Source organism: Thamnophis elegans, chromosome 6 (assembly GCF_009769535.1).
Source record: "Thamnophis elegans isolate rThaEle1 chromosome 6, rThaEle1.pri, whole genome shotgun sequence".
Lineage (NCBI taxonomy): Eukaryota > Metazoa > Chordata > Lepidosauria > Squamata > Colubridae > Thamnophis > Thamnophis elegans.
The window spans coordinates 49,166,090-49,185,970 of NC_045546.1; the positions used below are offsets into that span (position 1 = coordinate 49,166,090).

At 45.0% G+C, this 19,881-nt stretch overlaps 1 protein-coding gene across 1 annotated transcript in view; it reads right to left on the reverse strand.

Annotated features, from left to right (window-relative positions):
• APP (amyloid beta precursor protein) overlaps window positions 1-19,881 on the reverse strand; it is a 135,541-nt gene that overhangs the window by 46,458 nt on the left and 69,202 nt on the right. Inside the window, 1 exon segment of the mRNA XM_032219515.1 lies at window positions 14,067-14,179. Within this exon segment, the coding sequence (XP_032075406.1) occupies window positions 14,067-14,179 (113 nt within the window).

Below are 19,881 nucleotides of genomic sequence, written 5' to 3' on the forward strand. Positions count from 1 at the left end.
AGTGGCCACCTCTGCCAGTCTGCCAAGACAGAAAAGTTGGGGACCATTGCTGTATGGCCAGAGTCCTTTGTAATAGTCTTCACAAAGTAGTAATTCAACATGAGAAAGAGTGAAATATACTGTTATATGCATACAATTTTGCTGCAGCATGATGAATGAGTTTTATTCAGAAGTAATGTTAAGCAGTCTTATTTCTTTTCTTTCCTAAAGATTTGGATTTCCTCATGATGTAATGTTCCCTACCTCAGCCTGGGAGAAACTAAGCTTCATATTTGTAAGGATAAACCATGATTTATTAACACATGCAAAACACATGATGTCCTGTAGAGGCTGCTGTGGCATTAAATTTGCTATATTACTTCATTTAGTATATTAATAAAAGATAATAGTGTGACTCTTTGTAAGAACAAAGTGAACACAATATAATAATTTAATGCTTAAAACAATTCTTTGGGATAGAATCCCTAAGATACGAACCTATCAAGGCAGGTTTGCCTAACAAAAGATAATATGCCACCTGCCTCTGTGGGGTTGAATCTTAGGATTGCCTTATAAATGTTTATAAATCATGTAATTTATAAATCATGCAATTTTAATACTATATAACTATTATCATGTTTCCCTGAAAATAATACAGAGTCTTATTTTCTTTTGACCCCTGAAATAAGCACTTGGCCTTATTTTCAGGGAGGTCTTATTATTTTTGCGGTGCAGGAGGCAGCGAGTGTGGTCACCACATGGCTGCTGCTATGTTGCAATATTTTCAGGGAGGGCTTATTTTTGTGCATGCGCTCAAAAGCCTGATTGGGCTTATTATCCAGGGAGGTCTTATTTTCAGGCAAACAGTATTTATATGTTATATTTCTAGTCTTTATGGTATGGAAATGTTTTAAATATATTTTACATTTTACTCTCTTTTTCTGTCTTTCCTGTAATTCTGACTATTGAGAAAATAATTAAAATCGATCTTCTGCTTATTATTTGGCAGAGCTATTTAACTATTGTCTCCTCAAGATACAGAACAAATGAAAGCAAGATTTTCTTCCTGGAGCATACAAGCAGTCCTTGAATTACAATTGGTACTTAATGACTGTTCAAAATTACAATAGGCATAGAATTTGTGGCCCTAGTAAAATGTGTGCATTACACACATCTGTGGTCACATGACATTTCGGGTGCTTAGCAACTGGCTTGACTTTACAATCAGTTGCAGCATCCTGTGATCTGAAACATTTTTTGCTGTTTAGGAAATAGGTTCACACTTACAGTGTTTGCTTAGTGACCACAGATTTGATAATGACTGCAGTCATCTGCTTAATGACCACCAAAAAACTGTGATAAAATTGGGTCCCAATTGCCAAATCCAGTCCAAATTGTGATTGTAACTGAAGACCACCTGTAATTCACTTAATATTTTTGGATCTGATTTATGTAGTTTCAGCATTTGCTCTATTAGGAACATATTAAAATGGTCCACAGAGCTTTTATCTCACATAAATTTAAAAGTTTATAAGAAACACAAAACAGGGTTTGAATAACATTTAAATCTTCATGATTATAATGTCCAATGGCAATCAAGAAAACATTACTCTGTTATAATTAGTTCCAGATTAAATTATTAGTTTGAAAATGAAAATAATTTACATTATGGAAAAATGTATATGTCAAAAACCTATCATAGTATGAAAAAAATCACAAACAAATTTAGAAAGCTTACTGAAAACCTGAAATCACTACACTTATGCAATTAGCAAAATAGAACTGATAGTATTACATAGTTTGGATAATGAAATATCTGAAAGAAAACAAGCAAACTCAGAGAGCACCAAGGACCCTAACCCTAATCCCTCATTTCAACCCTAAACTACAAATATTCTCCTTTAAATAGCAAAATATACAAAATCCTAAAAACAAAACTTAATGTAGTCCAGAATAAGAATGTTGTGGTAGATAGGTTTGCCACCTTGAATTAGTTGTAAAAATAATAAAGGTGGGATATAGATAAATAAATAAAAATAAAATATTAGCAAAGAACTTAAAAGTCAAAAGGTGATCAGGTGGACCATCGTATATTAGTAAAATCAGAAAAAGACCATTGGCTTACCTGAATGGTGTTCTCGAGGCGCTGCGGAGTGTCCAAGCTCGGGTTAACTTCAGCTTGCTGCCCAAGGAACTGAGTTTGAAACTTTGTTGTAGCTCCGCCTCCTGGTTGCTCCAGAGGCTCAGTTTTAAAAAATGAAGGAGATCAATAGTCCATGACTGAACTAGTCCAAGTCCAAGTCCAAGACACAAAGGTGCTAAGAACACACCTCGCGGCCCCACCTTAAGGGTGGGTTTGGACACTCTGCAGCGCCTCGAGAACGACCATTCAGGTAAGCCAATGGTCTTTCTCCTAGGCGCTGCTTGGAGTGTCCAAGCTCGGGACATGCCAAAGCTATGTCGAAGTTGGGAGGGAAGAAGAAATGTCCGGGGCCGCGGTGCTTGCCACAACCCTCTGTAGAACTCTCCTCCCAAAGGACGCCTCAGCGGAGGCGAAAGTGTCCAGTCAATAGTTGCGTATAAATGGAGATGGACCAGACCACGTCGCAGCATGGCAGATTTCTTCAATTGGCGCTTGCGTAGCCCAGGCAGCCGGAGTCGCAGCGCTCCTCGTAGAGTGTGCTGTTATGCGCGAGGGAACCGGTCTGGCCTGAATCTCGTAAGACAACTTGATGCACGCTCTGAGCCAGCGTCCGATGGTAGAGGATGTGACCTTCTTCCCCATGGAGGCCGGCTGGAATGACACAAATAAGGCCTCCGATTTACGGAAAGGAGCTGTTCGCTTGATCTAAATACGCACCGCCCTCCGTACGTCCAATTTGTGCCAAGTGACTTCCCTCTGGTGCTTGGGACGAGGGCAAAAGTCAGGGAGTATCACTTCCTGCGCTCTGTGGAAGATGGTGTTAATCTTCGGGACAAAGGCAGGGTCCACTCTCAATATGACTCTGTCGGAGTGGAAAATGCAAAGGTCGCTTCTGACAGACAAGGCGGCCAACTCTGAAATTCTGTGGGCGAAGGTGATGGCGATGAGGAAGGCGGTCTTTAGTGTAAGGTGGCGTAGGCCCACCGTCCACAACGGTTCAAAGGGAGATGTGGTCAATGCCTGCAGAACAACAGTCAAGTCCCAGGTAGGGTACCTGTGAATGGTGGGCGGGCAAAGGTTGGATGCCCCCTTCAGGAACCCCTTTACCTGAGGATGTCGTGAAATCGGTAGCTGAGAGTCAGAAGACAGGATGGTGCTCAGGGCGGCCACCTGTCTACGGAGAGTGCTTGGTGCCAGCCCTTTCTCCAAACCGTCCTGAAGTAATTCCAGGACTTGCGGAATGGTCGCGGAGGATGCCACAAGGTGATGGTTGAGGCACCAACTGGAGAAGGCTGTCCACGTAGCCTCGTAGATTCTGACGGTGGACAGTCGTCTGGAGGCCTGGATCATCTGAATGACTCTGTTGGAGAAGCAATGAAGCCTCAGGAGGTCCCCCTCAAGTGCCAGACGGCCAACTGCAGCCACTGGGGCTCCGGATGTTGGACGACCCCCTGGCTGAGGGAGATTTGCTCCTGAGGTATGCGCCACGGCCGGGACACCGACAGACTGACCAGGTCGGCAAACCAAGTCCTCCTCGGCCAGTGAGGAGCGACTAGGAACACCTCCGCAGCTTCCTCCAGAATCTTCCAAATGACATGTTGTATCAGAGGGAGCGGAGGGAAGGCGTACAGCCGACCCGGGGGCCAGCGGGATCTTAAAGCGTCCGTGCCCTCCGCCCCTGGGCAATGGAACCGGGTGAAGTACCTTGGAAGTTGGGCGTTGGCCGGCGAGGCAAACAGGTCGACAACCGGGTGGCCGAACTTCTGAGAGCTGGTAAAACAGTCTCGGGTGCAGTCACCATTCCGAGTTCTGGATGGTTGTTCTGCTGAGCCAGTCCGCTGTCACGTTGTCCACGCTGGAGATGTGGTCTGCTCGTATTGACGCCAGATGACTCTCCGCCCAGCGACCGAGTCTCTGCTTCCGACATCAGCACCAGAGACCGCGTGCCGCCCTGGTGGTTGATGCAGGCTTTGGCGGCGATGTTGTCCATCGAATCAGTACATCGCGGCCTCTGACCTGGTCGAGGAAGTGGCGCAGGGTGAGTCTTGAGGCCCGGAGCTCCAGCCAGTTGATGTTGTGGGCGAGCTCCGCCTGCGACCACCTTCCCTGCACCACCGCTGTTCCCAGATGAGCACCCCAGCCGAAGAGCTGGCGTCTGTGGTGATTATCAGCCTCTTTGGCTCCCTGAAGCGTGTGCCTTTGAGGAGGGCTTCCGTCTGCCACCACCGGAGGGAGCAGAGGACCTTCGGTGGGACCCGTACCACCCGTTTGGAGTTGCTGGTCTTCTTCCTTTGGAGAGGGAGCAGGAACCATTGCAGTTCTCGCGTGTGCAGCCACGCCCAAGAGACCACCGCGATGCAAGACACCAGCTTCCCCATCAGTTGTGATAGAGAGAGGATCGAGGCTAACCCGGTCGAGCGGATGCTCCTCACCAGGGTCCAGATGCTGTTGACTCGCTCTTGAGTGAGGAAGACTTGGCAGATTTCGGAATCGATGATCGTTCCGAGGTGCTGGATCCTGCAGGTTGGGTTCAGATGGCTCTTGGTGAGGTTGACTGAGAACCCGTGAAGCTGCAGGGCCTTGATGGTGGTGGCCAGGTCTGCTTGGGCTTGCCCCCTGGACGACGAGTGGATAAGTATGTCATCCAGGTAGCATTCCAATCTGACGGGCATAGACCGGAGTCGTGCGGCTACAGCTGCCAGCAGCTTGGTGAAGGTCCGCAGGGCCGACGAGAGCCCGAAGGGAAGGGCCCTGTACTGGTAATGGTGATGGGCAAACTGGAACCTCAGGAACTGGCGGTGCGCCGGGTGGATCGGAATGTGCAGATACCTCCTTCAGGTTGATGATGTCAGCAGATCGCCCGGTCTGACGCAGCCCAGGATGGTCTGAACTGCATCTTGAAGCGCTTGTACGCCAGATGCTTGTTCAGCTTCTTGAGGTCCAGGATGGCCCTCACCCCCCCTGATGACTTGGGGACCAGGAAGAGGATGGAATAAAACCCCTTGCCTTCTTGCCCTCTGGGGACCTCCTCTATAGCCGCTATCTCTAAAAGGTGTTGTATCTCCGCCCTCATCAGTTGTAACTTGTGGGCGGACCTGGGGATAGGGCAACGGAGGAAGGTTCTCGGGGGGAAGGATAGGAACTCCAGGGTCAGCCCGTGGCGGACCGTGTTCCTGACCCAACTGTCCATCGTCGTCTCCTCCCACTGGGGCATAGAACTGGAGCCAGCTGCCTATGGGGGCCCTGTGACGGTCACTTTGACTTTCTAAAGGGCCTGTTGGAATAGCCTCCCCGAAGGGTTTGCGGAAACCCTGCTGCTTCCCTCTGTCTCTAAAGGAGGGTCTATCTGTGGCGATCCTGTGAGGCACCGTAGGCTCGACTAGGACCGGCAGTGGAAGTGGAGGGCTCGCTGTTCCGAAAGGAATTTTTGCGAAAGGGCTGACCTTTCCGTTCGCTTTTTTGTGACCGAGGGAGCACCTTGCGCTTATCCTTATTCTCGGTGAGGAATGGATCTAGGGCCTCTCCAAACAGCTTACCTCCCTTGAAGGGGCGGAAGCCACCTTCCATTTTGCCTTAACATCAGCCTGCCAGTGGTGGAGCCACAGCAGGCGCCTCGAGGTGACATTCGAGGCCAGCCATGGATGAAAATATGGTGGCGGCCAGGGACGCGTCAGCAGAATACTCCACGGCGGCTATGATCTTGGTGATGTCCTGCTTAGTCCTGGAGTTGCCTGCCAGGAGGCCAGCCCAGTTTGCGGGCCAGAAGAGGGCTGCCGTGCCAAAATAAGAGGAGCTGGCGGAAGCGCGCATGGCCCAGGCGGTGGCCTGGAGCGTCTTAAGAGCTGCGGATTCTGCCCTTTTGTCCTCTGCCTTGAGGCCTTCCAATAACTCGGCCGGAAGGGAAGTGGGGGATGCGAGAGCCATAATCGGATCGTCCACCTGAGGAACCTTGAGGAGCTCCTCCAGGGAGCCTCCATGGTGAATAGCTTCCTCTCCGTCCCACTGGGAGTGGCTAGAGTCCCCGGCTGCACCCATTGTCGTTGGATGATATCCAAAAATAACTGGGGTGCCGGCACGAGGTCCAAAGGCGGAGGAACCTCATTAAAAAGGCCTGCGCCGGGGTCCTGGGGCCCTATGACTACACCCGTGACCGGATCAGATATAGGCTTTGCTGCGGGAGCTGGGAGACCCATCTGGGGGCCTGCAGCCCTGGCCTTTGTAAGGAGGGGCTTAAACATGGCCGGATTGAATAGGGCTGAGCCCGTGGCCTGTTCAGCGGCAGGTTCCTCGTCCTCCGATAGGACCGGAACCTCTACCTCAGGCTCCTCCTGATCTGACGCCTCACTAAGGCCCGTGGGGGCAGGAGAGGGTGCCCTAGCTTCAGAAGCCTTGGGGATCTTGGCCTGACTGGGAGCTGCACAGAGGTCAACTGGGCCGCCAGCTGTACCATGCCATCTGAGATGCCTTTGGATATGGCCCGAGCTACCACCTCCTCCATGGCCCTGGATAGGATGGACTCCTGACCCTGCGGGGGAGGGGCTCCAATTCAGATGGAGCTAAGGATTCCTCCTCAGCTCCTGAATCCATGTCTGCTAGGGAATCCATAGCCATGGAATGAGTAGGGGATCCCAAGGAAGCCCTATGAGGGTTGGGGGAGAACCCAAAGTCCTCATGCCTGGGCCTAGAGGGGATTCCTCTTGCTGGGATTCGCCCCTGGGAGACCCACCCCCACTCTATCCACCCCCAGTCTCTATCCACCCCCAGTCTCATAGAAATCTTGCACTGTGCGGCCTGGGCCCTCTGGAACTGTTTCTCCAGGGCCTTCTGACGGCGCAGTGCCATTTTTTCCTCAGCCTTGGAGGCCGGGCCTACTTTAGGCTGCTTCTCCCTTGGGGAAATACCCCCCCCCCCCAACTCCCTTGCCGATGGATTGGGCCTGCTACGCTTACTGGGAGTGGGCCCGGTCTTTTCCCCTTGCCTCTCTTCCATGCTGATAGTACTAAGCTGTTGCTCCATTCTGGCAATGGCAGTAGACCAGGCCTGAGGTAGGCCAGAACCTGATCCACATGCTGGGCCTTTAAGGCTCAGAGGCCTAGCCGGCTGAAGAGAGGAGAGGGAGGCTGGACCTGGCTGAGAGGATCGGCCTAGCGCCTGCGGATCCGCACTGAAGGCAGGTAGGCGGGGGTTTGAAGCCCGGGTTCCCTGCGGCCGCTGGAAGGAGGAGGGCAAGAGACAGCGTGAGCACCCCACGTAAGTCTCTGGGCTTAAGGCGGCCCTCCGCGGTGATCCGCTGTTCAAGGGAGGCTGCGCAGCAAGAATAGAGGCCTGGAAATGAAAGCGCACCAAAACGGGCCGTTTAAAATGGCGGGCTCTCTTGCCGACGCGCCTGGAGCGTTGTCGGGCCGGCACGGAGCCTAGCGCTCCTGTCAGGGGCTCAGGAAGGCTTTAGCAGCCGAATCGCCCCCCCTCCACGTACTCACTGAACCGGCGTTTTGGGAGAGACCCGACCTAGAAACAGCCCAGGTGGAGGCTGGGCTGCGATCGCCCCAGGGAGCCTGCCTGCACGATGGATTAAGGCCTTTAAGGCTCAGAGGCCTAGTCCAGAATTCTCGAAGAAGTAGAAAAGCAGGATAAAATTACCCTAACTGCAACCTATCTATCCAAACTAGCAAAAAAGGAGCTACAAACTCTCTAGGAAATACTAAATTGGGGTCCAGCTTGCTGCACAAGGACTGGAGCCCCTGGAAATACGTCCTGTTGGGCGACTGAGTTTTTTAAAACTGAGCCTCTGGAGCAACCAGGAAGCGGAGCTACAACAAAGTTTCAAACTCGACTTCCTGTGGGAGGAGCCTGTCGCCGAGGAGCTCAACGAAGCCCCTCTTAGAGTTCTGGTCTGTATATCTAATTAAGATCAATAGATATCATCCCTTTCTGGCAGAAAGGGACAGGCAGAAGCTCAGGTGTTAGGATTTATTCGTAGTTCACAGCCCTTTTTCCTTTTTTTTGGGCTGTGAATGAAGAAGAGCATTCCTAGAGCACCGATGGAGGTCCAATAAGTCCGAATCGAACCGAGCAATGGTAACCACCTGCACCAAGGAATACACCAGAGCACTTAGGGCAGCGAAAAGATCCCACATAGCCACCTTGGTTGCGTCCGCTGAGTCCCGCCCAGCCGCCCTGTTTAAGATAACCCGCTCCCTATTAAATAAAAGGGAGGCGGGGGAACCCTTGCAGGGCAGAGCTGAGGATTATGCCCAATTCTTAGCGGACAAAATTGCTCGGTTTCGGTCGGACTTGGACTCCACCCCTGCAGTTCCAGCCGAGGCACAAGAGGATCAGATGGAACATCTCTGGGTTGAGTTTCAGGATGTTACCCCCGGGGATGTGGACAAGGCCATGAGGGCTGTGAGTGCCTCCACCTGCGTACTGGACCCGTGTCCCTCATGGCTGGTTACCAACAGCAGTGAGGTGACACGAGGCTGGATCCAGGCGGTCGTGACCGCCTCTCTTCGGGAGGGGAACTTCCCCGCCGCACTGAAAGCGGCGGTGGTGAGACCCCTCCTAAAGAAGCCATCTTTGGATCCAGCTGTCCTTAATAACTATCGTCCAGTCTCCAACCTTCCCTTCCTTGGGAAGGTTGTTGAGAAGGTGGTGGCCTTTCAGCTCCAGCGGTCCTTGGAGGAAGCAAACTATCTCGACCCCTTCCAGTCAGGCTTCAGACCCGGTTACAGCACAGAAACCGCTTTGGTCGCATTGACTGATGATCTCTGGAGAGCCAGAGATGGAGGATTTCCCTCCATCCTGGTTCTCCTTGACCTCTCAGCGGCTTTCGATACCATCGACCATGGTATCCTTCTGCGACGACTGCGAGGGGTGGGAGTGGGAGGCACCGTGCTGCGGTGGTTCTCTTCCTACCTCTCAGACAGGTCGCAGTCGGTGTTAGTGGGGGGGCAGAGATCGTCCCCTAGGCCCCTAACATATGGGGTGCCTCAGGGTTCGGTCTTATCCCCCCTACTATTCAACATCTACATGAAACCGCTGGGAGAGATCATCCGCAGGCACGGGATCAGATACCATCAATATGCGGACGATACTCAACTGTATCTGTCCGCCCCGTGCCAACTCAATGAAGCGGCAGACGTGATGACCGGGGCCTGGAGGCGGTTATGGACTGGATGAGGGCTAACAAGCTTGTGCTCAACCCAGAAAAGACCGAGTGGCTGTTGTGTTTCCCTCCCAAGGATTCCACCAATATTCCATCTCTCAGGCTGGGGGGTCAAACTCTATACCCCTCAGAGAGGGTCCGCAACTTGGGAGTCCTCCTAGATCCACAGCTATCGTTCGACCACCATTTGACGGCTGTGGCTAGGGGGGCATTCGCCCAGGTTCGCCTGGTGCGCCAGTTGCGACCCTACCTGAATCGGGAGGCACTCACAACAGTCACTCGGGCCCTCGTGACCTCTAGGCTGGAATACTGCAATGTGCTCTACATGGGGCTGCCCTTGAAGAGCATCCGGCGTCTTCAGCTGGTACAGAACGCAGCCGCGCGAGCGATTGTGGGTGCACCGCGGTTCACCCACATTACACCTATCCTCCGCGAGCTGCGCTGGCTACCTGTCGATTTCCGGATGCGCTTCAAGGTGCTGTTAATCACCCATAAAGCCCTACATGGTAGTGGATCTGGATACTTGAGAGACCGCCTTCTGCCAATCACCTCCCTGCGACCAATAAGATCACACAGATTGGGCCCCTCCGTATTCCATCGGCCAGCCAGTGTCGGCTGGCAACTACAAGGAGGAGGGCCTTCTCAGTAGTCGCCCCGACCCTTTGGAACGAACTCCCCGTGGAGATTCGTACCCTCACCACCGTCCAGGCCTTCCGCACAGCCTTGAAGAACTGGCTAGCCCGTCAGGCCTGGGGATGAAGATAGTTGCCCCTCCCGAATGATGAATGCATGTTGGTTACTGTTTTATTATATGTGTCTTTGTTATTGTCTGCATTTTCCCTTCCCTGATTTTATGTGAGCCGCCCTGAGTCCCCTCAGGGAAAAGGGCGGCCTACAAATGTCAATAAAATCTAAAAAATCTAAAATCTAAAGAGTTCTAGCGTAACTGAGCTCTTATCTCCAGCCAGTTCTTCGCAGCTGCCTTTTTGCAGCCCTAGACAGCCGACTCCCTCACTCAGGACAATGATAAATTGTTTTTAAGATAATACGAGCGGGTCTTACTCCTGTGAGGTTTTTTTTTATAACTATCTAAACACCAGCCTTGTTTTTTCTTTGAACGTCTCTGCGCAATTGGGATACAAAATGGCGTTTTTACTGTGTTGGTGATTGATGACGTAATTAACTGGCTTTATTTCCCCGGAGACTGCTACTCATTAACAAGCAAAATCTACAAATAATTTAGTGAGAACTGACCAGCTGAAGACACTGTTTATCTGTCTATTCTCAGATTTTATCTATAATGTCTCCCAGGTCTAAACAGGCAAAAAAATCCTCCCCGATTGTGCTTAAAGAACTTGTTAGTAAATCGTTGCCTTTGTCTCCTACGCCACCTACTGGAGATTCTTTGACACAGGAGCTTTTCTTTCAAATAATTAATGACTTTAAGAAAGAGATCAAAGAATTTGTGCTGGATTTATGCGATAAAATACAGACCAAAATTGCCCAAATAAATGCGGATATGTTTGAAACCACGTCTATTTTGACAGATTATATTGAAGAAATGGAGACTAAATTGGAAACTTTGGAGGGGGCTAATTTTAAATTGACTTCTAATATCCAAGCCTTACAACAAGAGATTATGGACACTCAAACACAACTTACAATGATAAATTATAACAGAAAGGCGTCTGCAATAAGAGTCAGAGGACTGCCTGAAAAGAAAGGAGAAAACCTGAAACAGACTTTTGTAGAAGCTTTCAGCCAAGCGGTGGGAGGTCCGGGACTCAATTTTGATTGGAATATTCGAAAAATCTATCGCCAAAATTCGCATATAGCAGAGCAACGACAGCTTCCAAGAGACATAATTATATACTTTTTCACAAAAGAATCCAGAGATGCGATCTCACAAAAGTTTCATAATAGCAGGCTTCGAATCGATGGCCATGATTTGTTCGTCTTTAAAGAAATTCCGCTCCGGATGCTGCAAGCAAGGAAAGGCTACACTTTTTAACCCAAGAACTCAGAAATTGTCAAATAAAGTATAGGTGGGAGGCCCCAGTTGGAATCACAGTTACATTTGAAAATCAAAGATCTCGCATCAATTTTGTTTCGGAAGCCTGGGATTTTTATTATAAAACTCTGAAGGCGGGGCTTCCTGACTCATTCGGAAACGCGGAAGGACAAGGTGAAGGAAAGACAAGCAGCAAGTTACTTGGTTACAAGAAGGAGGGAGGTGTTCTCCCCCTATTGGAGAGACAGAAGAGCGGAAACTGAGGATTCAGTCATATTTTCAAAGCAGTGGGACATGTGGTTACAAGGAGAGGGTAGCCTTAACTGGTATGGATTTTGGGTACACATTTTACGGATTTACATGCTTGAAGTATAACATAAAAAGCTTAGGATTTTAAAGTGAAGAGCGAGATCCTAATCATATGTAATTTCGGTTTGGGTGGAATGGAGATGTGAAATGAAGGGTAGGAAGATGAGTAGCGAAAGTATGACTAGATTGCTCTGTATTTGAAGATAAATTGATTTTTGTATAAACTAATATTTGAATATAAGGTTAAGAAAGGTTTTTTTTGGAGAATTTACAGGAAGATGGGGGTAAATATCAAAGAAGTAAGGGACGAAGACAAAATAAAAATGGAATGATTCACACTGATTAAATTTTAAGAATGATGGGAGGCTGAGCATAATGCAAAAGATTTTTAAGAAGTAAGGGACGATGACAAAATATAAATGGAATGATTCACACTGTTTAAACTTTAAGAATGATGGGAGGCTGAGCATAATGTAAAAGATTTTTAAGTTTTTTTATTTACTTACTTTTTCGTTTTTTTTTTTCTTTTTTTTTCTTTTTCGGAGTGTTCTTTTTATTTTATTTTCATTATTATTGTTAATAAGATATTTTGAAGGTGAAGGGTACTGAACTGTGCCGGGTGTGGGACCTGGGAAGTCGGAGGGGGTTAGGGAGGGGGGTTCATTGGGGGTGGGTGGGTGAAGATATAGTTTCAATACATAGAACAAGAAGAATACACTTGTATACTGTTGATTTTTATATTTTCTTTTTATTTTCTCTCTTTTTTTCTTTTTGCTTTTTTTTTTTTTTTCTTTTTCTTTAGCGTAACTGAATAGATTAAGGAATAGAATACACCATAGTGAGAAGTAGAGGAAAGGAAGAGGGAGAAGTAAGGAGGGAGAAGAGGGAATGTAAGGAGGATGAGAGGGGAAGGAGGCGAGAAAGGAAGATAGGAGGGGAAAGGGAAGTAGAGGGTGATTGTTGGAGGGAGAAAGGAAAGTTGGAGGGGGAGAAGAAGGGGTGTATGAAAGCGATAGGTCGGGTTTATGAGTTGTGTTTAGGTTGGGGTTTTTCTTTTCTTACTATTATATTTTCAATATCCAGTATATAAGTGAATGTACAAAATTGAAAATGAAAATGAATAAAACATTTAAAGTAAAAAAAACAAAGTTTCAAACTCAGTTCCTTGGGCAGCAAGCTGAAGTTAACCCGAGCTTGGACACTCCAAGCAGCGCCTAGGAGAATATATAGAGGAAGCAAGAAAATTAAATAACTTGAAGAAATAGCAAAGCAAGCCTGTGTAAGTTGATGTACATTATGTTTTACATAATATATAATTTTTAGAACTCACTTCTAGTGGGTTCAATGAATTACATTTTTTTCTGTATGTTCACAGAAACATGGAAAGTAGCTACAGCTCTGCATGACACTCAGAACTACTGTTAATTGTATCTTTTATCCATAAGCTTAAAGAACAAGGGAAGTCTATCTTGTGAATGTTAATGCAAATGGAATGAATTATGAGTTTTATAAACTTCAATTGATAAAATTAGATATCTAATATAAATTGGATATAATTAAATAGAATCTATTTTTTTTGTATTTTTGTTTTCTGAACAATACACTTAGTATTACACATATAATGTTGCACTGTTGTTTACAGGTGTCATGGTCAGCTTCAAAACAGGATTCTAATACCAAGAACATTACGCTGGCTCTATCTGAATGACCTCAGCCTGAGTAAGCTTTGAGAACTCAATTGCCTGAGGCTCATCTACCCAGTCATCATCAGAAGCAACTTCACCTAAAGTCAGAGAATAAGAAACTGAACACTTTGACCACCCTAAGAGTGCATTGTGTGCCGCAGATCAATAACATTCAGTGCATCTTCTTGTACACGAGAGGCAATCCCAGTCTTGGGATTTACTTAATAAACTTACATTTATTGATTTCATCCCTACTCAAGAGCCACTGCCAGGCTAGCATTCCTAGTTGGAAATTAGAGTGACATCAGTGATGTGCAAGCTGTCACACAAAACCTAGACCAGCTGCTCACCCATGATGCTTAGAGCTTTGGGAAAGATCTGGATACATTTCTACTTGCAGCTTTGGTTTTTGGCCATAAAAACTTCTTCCAGGCAAGCTTCCGGCAAATTTAGGAATGTTATAAACCATACATGACCTGCCTGTTGCCATTTATAATACAACAAGCATTTAAAAGACATAAAACTACATTATTTTTTTAAAATCTGTGCTTTGCATAGTTGCAGAATAAGAAAATACACATTTATGAATCAAACTAAAAACAAAAAGAGCTGTTGGAATGAAGCTAATGTTTCTGCTTTAATGAAATTGCTATAAATTGTTCTAAACGCAGAACTGAAAATATGGCTGAAATTTTTCTGGCTCAATGTTCTATTTATTTTTAAACATCACAAAAGAAATGTTCAATTTAAAGAGGACTAGGAACTTCAACATACCTCCTTAGCAACTGTGTGCCAATGCAGGTGAGTTTCACAAATATCCATCCTTTCCTGGTGAAGGAACTTGCACTTATCTGGCACTAAAAGGGCATCACTCACAAATTCTCCAACTGAAAGAAAAAATATTTGAACACTCCCATTTTATTATAATCTTGAATACATGGTTTATAAGCAAATACATTTGGAAATCTTTAGGGAATAATATTATTTTTAATGAATTAAACAGCTACATCACATATGAATACCTGATATGAAAACTAGACTTTATTAGTGTATTTTTCGGAGTATAAGACGGACCTTTTTTCCTCAAAAAGAGGCTGAAAATCTGGGTGCGTATTATACATCAAATACAGGGTTTTTTGGCCTTCTGAAGCCCCGCCCCCTTCACCAAAATGGTAGTGCATACCCTTTTGGAAGCTTTCAGAGAACTGCTGGGAGCTGGGGAGGGCAGAAATGAGCAAAAATGGGCCGTTTTTTGCCCCCCTTGCAAGCTCCCCAACTAGTCATGGTTTTTATTTGGAAAAAAAACGGAGAGGTTTGCAAAGTGCAAAAACTTTTTTTTTCCTTTCAGAAAGCTGTTTAGTTAGAGTGATTGATGAGACTTACATTGATCAAGTGCTGTGCCAGCAGAAACAAGTCTTAGGTGCTGCAGATTGTCATCAATTTCCTTCTCCAGCACATGGATAAATGCACCTGAAACATCTACCTACCTACCTACCTACTCTCACTCTCCCTACCTACCTACTGTATTTCTCTCTCTCTCCCTCTATCCCTCTATCTACCTACCCACCTACCCTCTCTCTCTCCCTACCTACTGTATTTCTCTCTCTCTCTCTCCCTACCTACTCTCTCTCTCCCTCTCTCCCTACCTACCTACTATATTTCTCTCTCTCTCTCTCTCTCCCTACCTACCTACTGTATTTCTCTCTCTCTCCCTCTACCTACCTACCTACCTACCTACTCTCTCTCTCCCTACCTACCTACTGTATTTCTCTCTCTCTCTCTCCCCACCTACTCTCTCTCTACCTACCTACCTACTCTCTCTCCCTCCCTCCCTACTGTATTTCTCTCTCTCTCTCCCTACCTACTCTCTCTCTCCCTACCTACTGTATTTCTCTCTCTCTCCCTCTATCTACCTACCTACTCTCTTCTCTCTCTCTCCTACCTACTGTATTTCTCTCTCTCTGTCCTTACTACCTATCTACCTACTACTCTCTTTCTCCCTACCTACCTACTGTATTTCTCTCTCTCTCTCTTTCTCTACCTACCTACCTACTCTCTCTCCCTACCTACCTATTGTATTTCTCTCTCTCTCCCTACCTACCTACTGTATTTATCTCTCTCTCCCTCTATCTACCTACCTACCTACTCTCTCTCTCCCTACCTACCTGTATTTCTCTCTCTCTCTCCCTCCTACCTACCTACTCTCTTTCCCTACCTACCTACTGTATTTCTCTCTCTCTCTCTATCCCGCTATCTACCTACCTATTCTCTCCCTCTTCCTACCTACCTACTGTATTTCTCTCTCTCTGTGTCCTTACTACCTATCTACCTACTACTCTCTCTCTACCCTACTACTACCTACTGTATTCTCTCTCTCTCCCTCCCTACTTTTTTTTTTAATTTGCCTCTTCAAAACCCTGGTGCATCTTATACTCTGGTGCATCTTATACTCCGAAAAATATGGTAACTCAAATTGGTCATGCTACTTCAGCAACAGCATCAGACAAAACCTGTTCATTTACAAACTTTTAAAGTCAAATTATTAGAAATACAAGGTGATATCTAATGACATTTTCTAAAATTTATTCAGTCCACTTATTTCTTCCTGTGAGGAGATATATAGCTGTATACAGACTATAAATAAGCTATTAGGGATTTTGAAAATCTAAATATGTAACTCAAGAATCCATGGAGGAGCCATTTTATCAAAACATTTTAGTTCATGAAAGAGACATTGGAAGGGAAGTATACAAATAACTAGGTTTGTAATGCTGGTAATAAAAGATATTTTGTTCAAAAGTCTTGAGTTATCTAAAGAATTGAGTATTGGATTGATAAAAAAAAACTATTGGCAAAACATAACCAGTTTGATCATGAAGACTTTTAACAGATTTTTCTGGGGAACTGAAGATGAATATTTTAAAGGATGTCAGATCAAGATTTGCAGGTTGTAAAACAAAAGTAAAGACAGGAATATTCTGTATTGAACTGCTCAAAGATCTGAATATTTGCTCACAAAGTTCATAACATTCATTGTCTATAAAGTTTATAACAGGAAAAACTGAACTTGAATGTTTTGTACAATGAATAAAATATGACTTCATGGATATATTGGTAGGATGACTTCCATAATTAGAATATAGCAATTAAAATATACTATTTGTTCAACAGAAAGGGAATTGGTATTGCAATTCACATTTGCACCGAAATCTAAATGAATGAACTTTGTGACACTAGGTTAAAACAAGAAATCCAATTTTAAAACCTGTTGATACATACTATCAACAACAAGGAAAAGATGTAGGTGACCACTTTCAAAAACAAACTGCAGGTTTTCCTATGTGGAATGAAACAATACTGATGACTGAATATTCCAACATTTGTTGCAAAACACATTCAGTCAAGCATTGTCCTGCTGGGAAATTTCTAGTTTGTGCTATCAACAACTTTATTATTTAGAAAGCGGAGGAAGGCCCAAGAGAATTAGTCATTCCTGTTTGGATGGTCACTAGAAAGAAAGCTGATGCAGAGCAAGAACACTAGCAAGAACAGTGAGGAAAAGTGGCCATGTAATAGAATTTTAATTAGCCATTTTAAGGAAAACTAATTGTAGTATATCTTGGACTTCAAAAGCTTAAATTTCACAATAGCAGGGTATGAATGAGAAGAAATCCTTGAAAAGGATATTAAAAGTATAATTGCAACCAATTTTGATAAGAAAAAACATGAAGAAAAAATGATCCATGTGGATGTTTAGCAAAAATCTAAAAAAAAAATAAAAAATCCACAGGTTGTCTAGGAAGTACGCAGGCAATTAAGCTTAGAAAGAGGTTCTATCAAAAAAGCTAAAGTTTCATTTCAGAATGAAATGAAATTGGCAAGGGGCACACTAATAACATTTTTTAATATATAAAGCAAGCCAATCGAGACAGTGTCAGCTAAGGGAAGGCAGAGAATTGATAGGAATGGGTACTATGGTGGGATATGCTATGGTAGAAGCAGTTCAAGGAAGCAGGGAAGGTGCTGGAGGATGGGCAAGGCAGAGGGACATGCCACATTGGATCACAAAGGGAGGATGAGGGGAGGCATTGAAAGAATGGGAGAAGACAGGTTGCTAAGTACGAGGAGTGACCGACAGCTGTATTCAGTAGCCTTATATAAGCCCATCAAATCACTCTGAGCCTAGACAGTTTGTTTTCGCCAGAGCCACAGACAAACAAACGACAAGTTCCAGATTTAGTATTGCCAAATAACTGTTATCAGAACGTTCAGCAGAACGTCCCGTTGTGTGATCTGTTTGAAGCAAAAAAACAATTTTCCATTTCATGTCATTTCAGGGTACTAGATATGGAACAATGGAAGGTTACAATAAAATTCCAGTTTGACTAGTAAAGTGGAACTAAATAGCCATCTTTTTTGGATGATTTATTTTGGAGTCCTCAATTCAGCAGTAGAATAGACTTGGTAACTGAAAGTACTTAGTATTTTTTTGAAGATTAATTTTCCGGTAAATGTGACAGTTGCAATGAAGAACATTTAACTGAAGCCATAGTAAAACAAATTTGAAAAACTTGAGTATACAGGAGGCACAGAAATACGAAACCAAGTAAATCCTCATGATATTCCAAATGAAACCTTGATAATCTGTTTTCTTCCTGGTGCCAATACAAGTATCTTATATAAGACTTGAGACATAATTTCCAAACAAATAAACAAATACTGGGTTGGAGCCACTTTTTTGTTTCAGCAACACAAGGTCTTCCATTTATTTAAGGAGACAGCAACTTTATGAAGCAGATTTTCCATTAGTAAGTTTCCTTCTATCAAGGGAATGAAGGTTGGAAAAAAAAAATCTCTAAAGGAGACTAAGAACCCTTTCTTTTGTGATATACATAGTGTAGTACTTCAAACAGGAAAAGCTTAAGGTACACGGCTCTGTATTGTGTAAAAAGGGGGTCCAAAGAGATTCGCTTTCTGAATTAGAAGAAAATAGCAATGTTAACGTATCACATGGGAATATTTGTTTTGCTTATGATTGCAAAGCTTATTTATTGATAAGCTAATGATTTATTACCTGCAGCTGTTATCATTCTTTGGTACGTTTGGCACTCACATTTATCTTAATTAAAAAATGATGACTAATGAAAAATGCATGTAAAGTAATATGAAGAAATAAATAATTCTATTATACACAGGCCACAGCAACATCAAGTTCATACTTCTAAAATTGTTTATACAATTGTACAAATTGTGAAAGTCAGTAATTCTATTACTTCCACTTAATCATGCTTAAGTTTGACAAACTTAATTGTCAAATAAGCCCAGCATTATTCAACTATATCCGTGATGGCGAACCTATGGCACATGTGCCACAGGTGGCACGCAGAGCAATATTGGTGGGCACATGAGCTCAGCTCCAGTGCACATGCGCGTGCCAGCCAGCTGATTGTCAGGCCTTCTGGGCCCACCAGAAAGTTAGGAAACAAGCTGTTTTCGCCTCCTGTGGGCCTCCAGGGGGGGGCATTTTTGCCCTCCCCAGGCTCCTAGAAAGGATCTGGAGCCGGTGGCGGCTAAAAAACGGATGCACTGTGCCATCGCGTGCCAAAAGTGGGGAAAGCACGGGAACTCATGGGCGCATACATGGGGGGTGGGTACATAGAATTATGGATATGGGCACGGGTGCGCACAACCCACCTACCCACCCTGTGTTCCCCTATTTTTGGCAGGCAATGGCAAAAAGGTTAGCCATCACTGAACTATATCATGTCCTCTTTTTTTTAGAAGAAGAGGTAGACCTTCCTGAGTGGAAGTGCACAAGAAGCAAAATACAAATACTGAATCTGGAAAAGTGGGAAACAAAGAGCTATATTCTAAAGAAAATAGCAGCAAAAGTCATAACTTCCAAGGATGGACAATAGGCACTAAGGATTCGAACCAGAGCTTGATATGAGATATACACATACCCATATATGGATTCCTATATTCTGTAACACCTTACAGTATCCTCTGAATAAATATGACTTCAGTAAAGCTTTTATCTAAATATGCTAAACCAGAGGTGGGTTTCAAAAAAATTTACTAAAAAAATTTGTGGGTGTGGCCTATTTTGTCGGTGTGGCTTGATAGTCATGTGACATTTGGCATGGCCAAAATGTAAAAGTCACTTAACAACGCTCTTGCTTAGCAACCATAATGTTGGCTCAGAAACTCTGGCATTTGAAGTGTGCAAGTCTTAAAGCTGTCAAGTTACAAGTCCCTTGCACCCTTAACCCCTTTACAAAAAAACAACAACAACAACAACAAGGGATATTCAAACTTGACAGCTTTAAGACTTGTGGACTTCAACTCCCAGAATTATCCTCTAGTCATGTTGGCTCAGGAACTCTGGCATTTGAAGTGTACAAGTCTTAAAGCTGTCAAGTTATAAGACCCTTGCACCCCTAATCCTTTACAACCCCCCCAAAAAAACCCCTAAAACGTTTATTTTTTAAAGCATTTTGCACCTGGGGAAAGTCGGAACAAGGCACACCAGCCACACACCACCTCCATAACTTGAAGTCTTTCTCTTGCGCTGCCAAAACCCCTCACC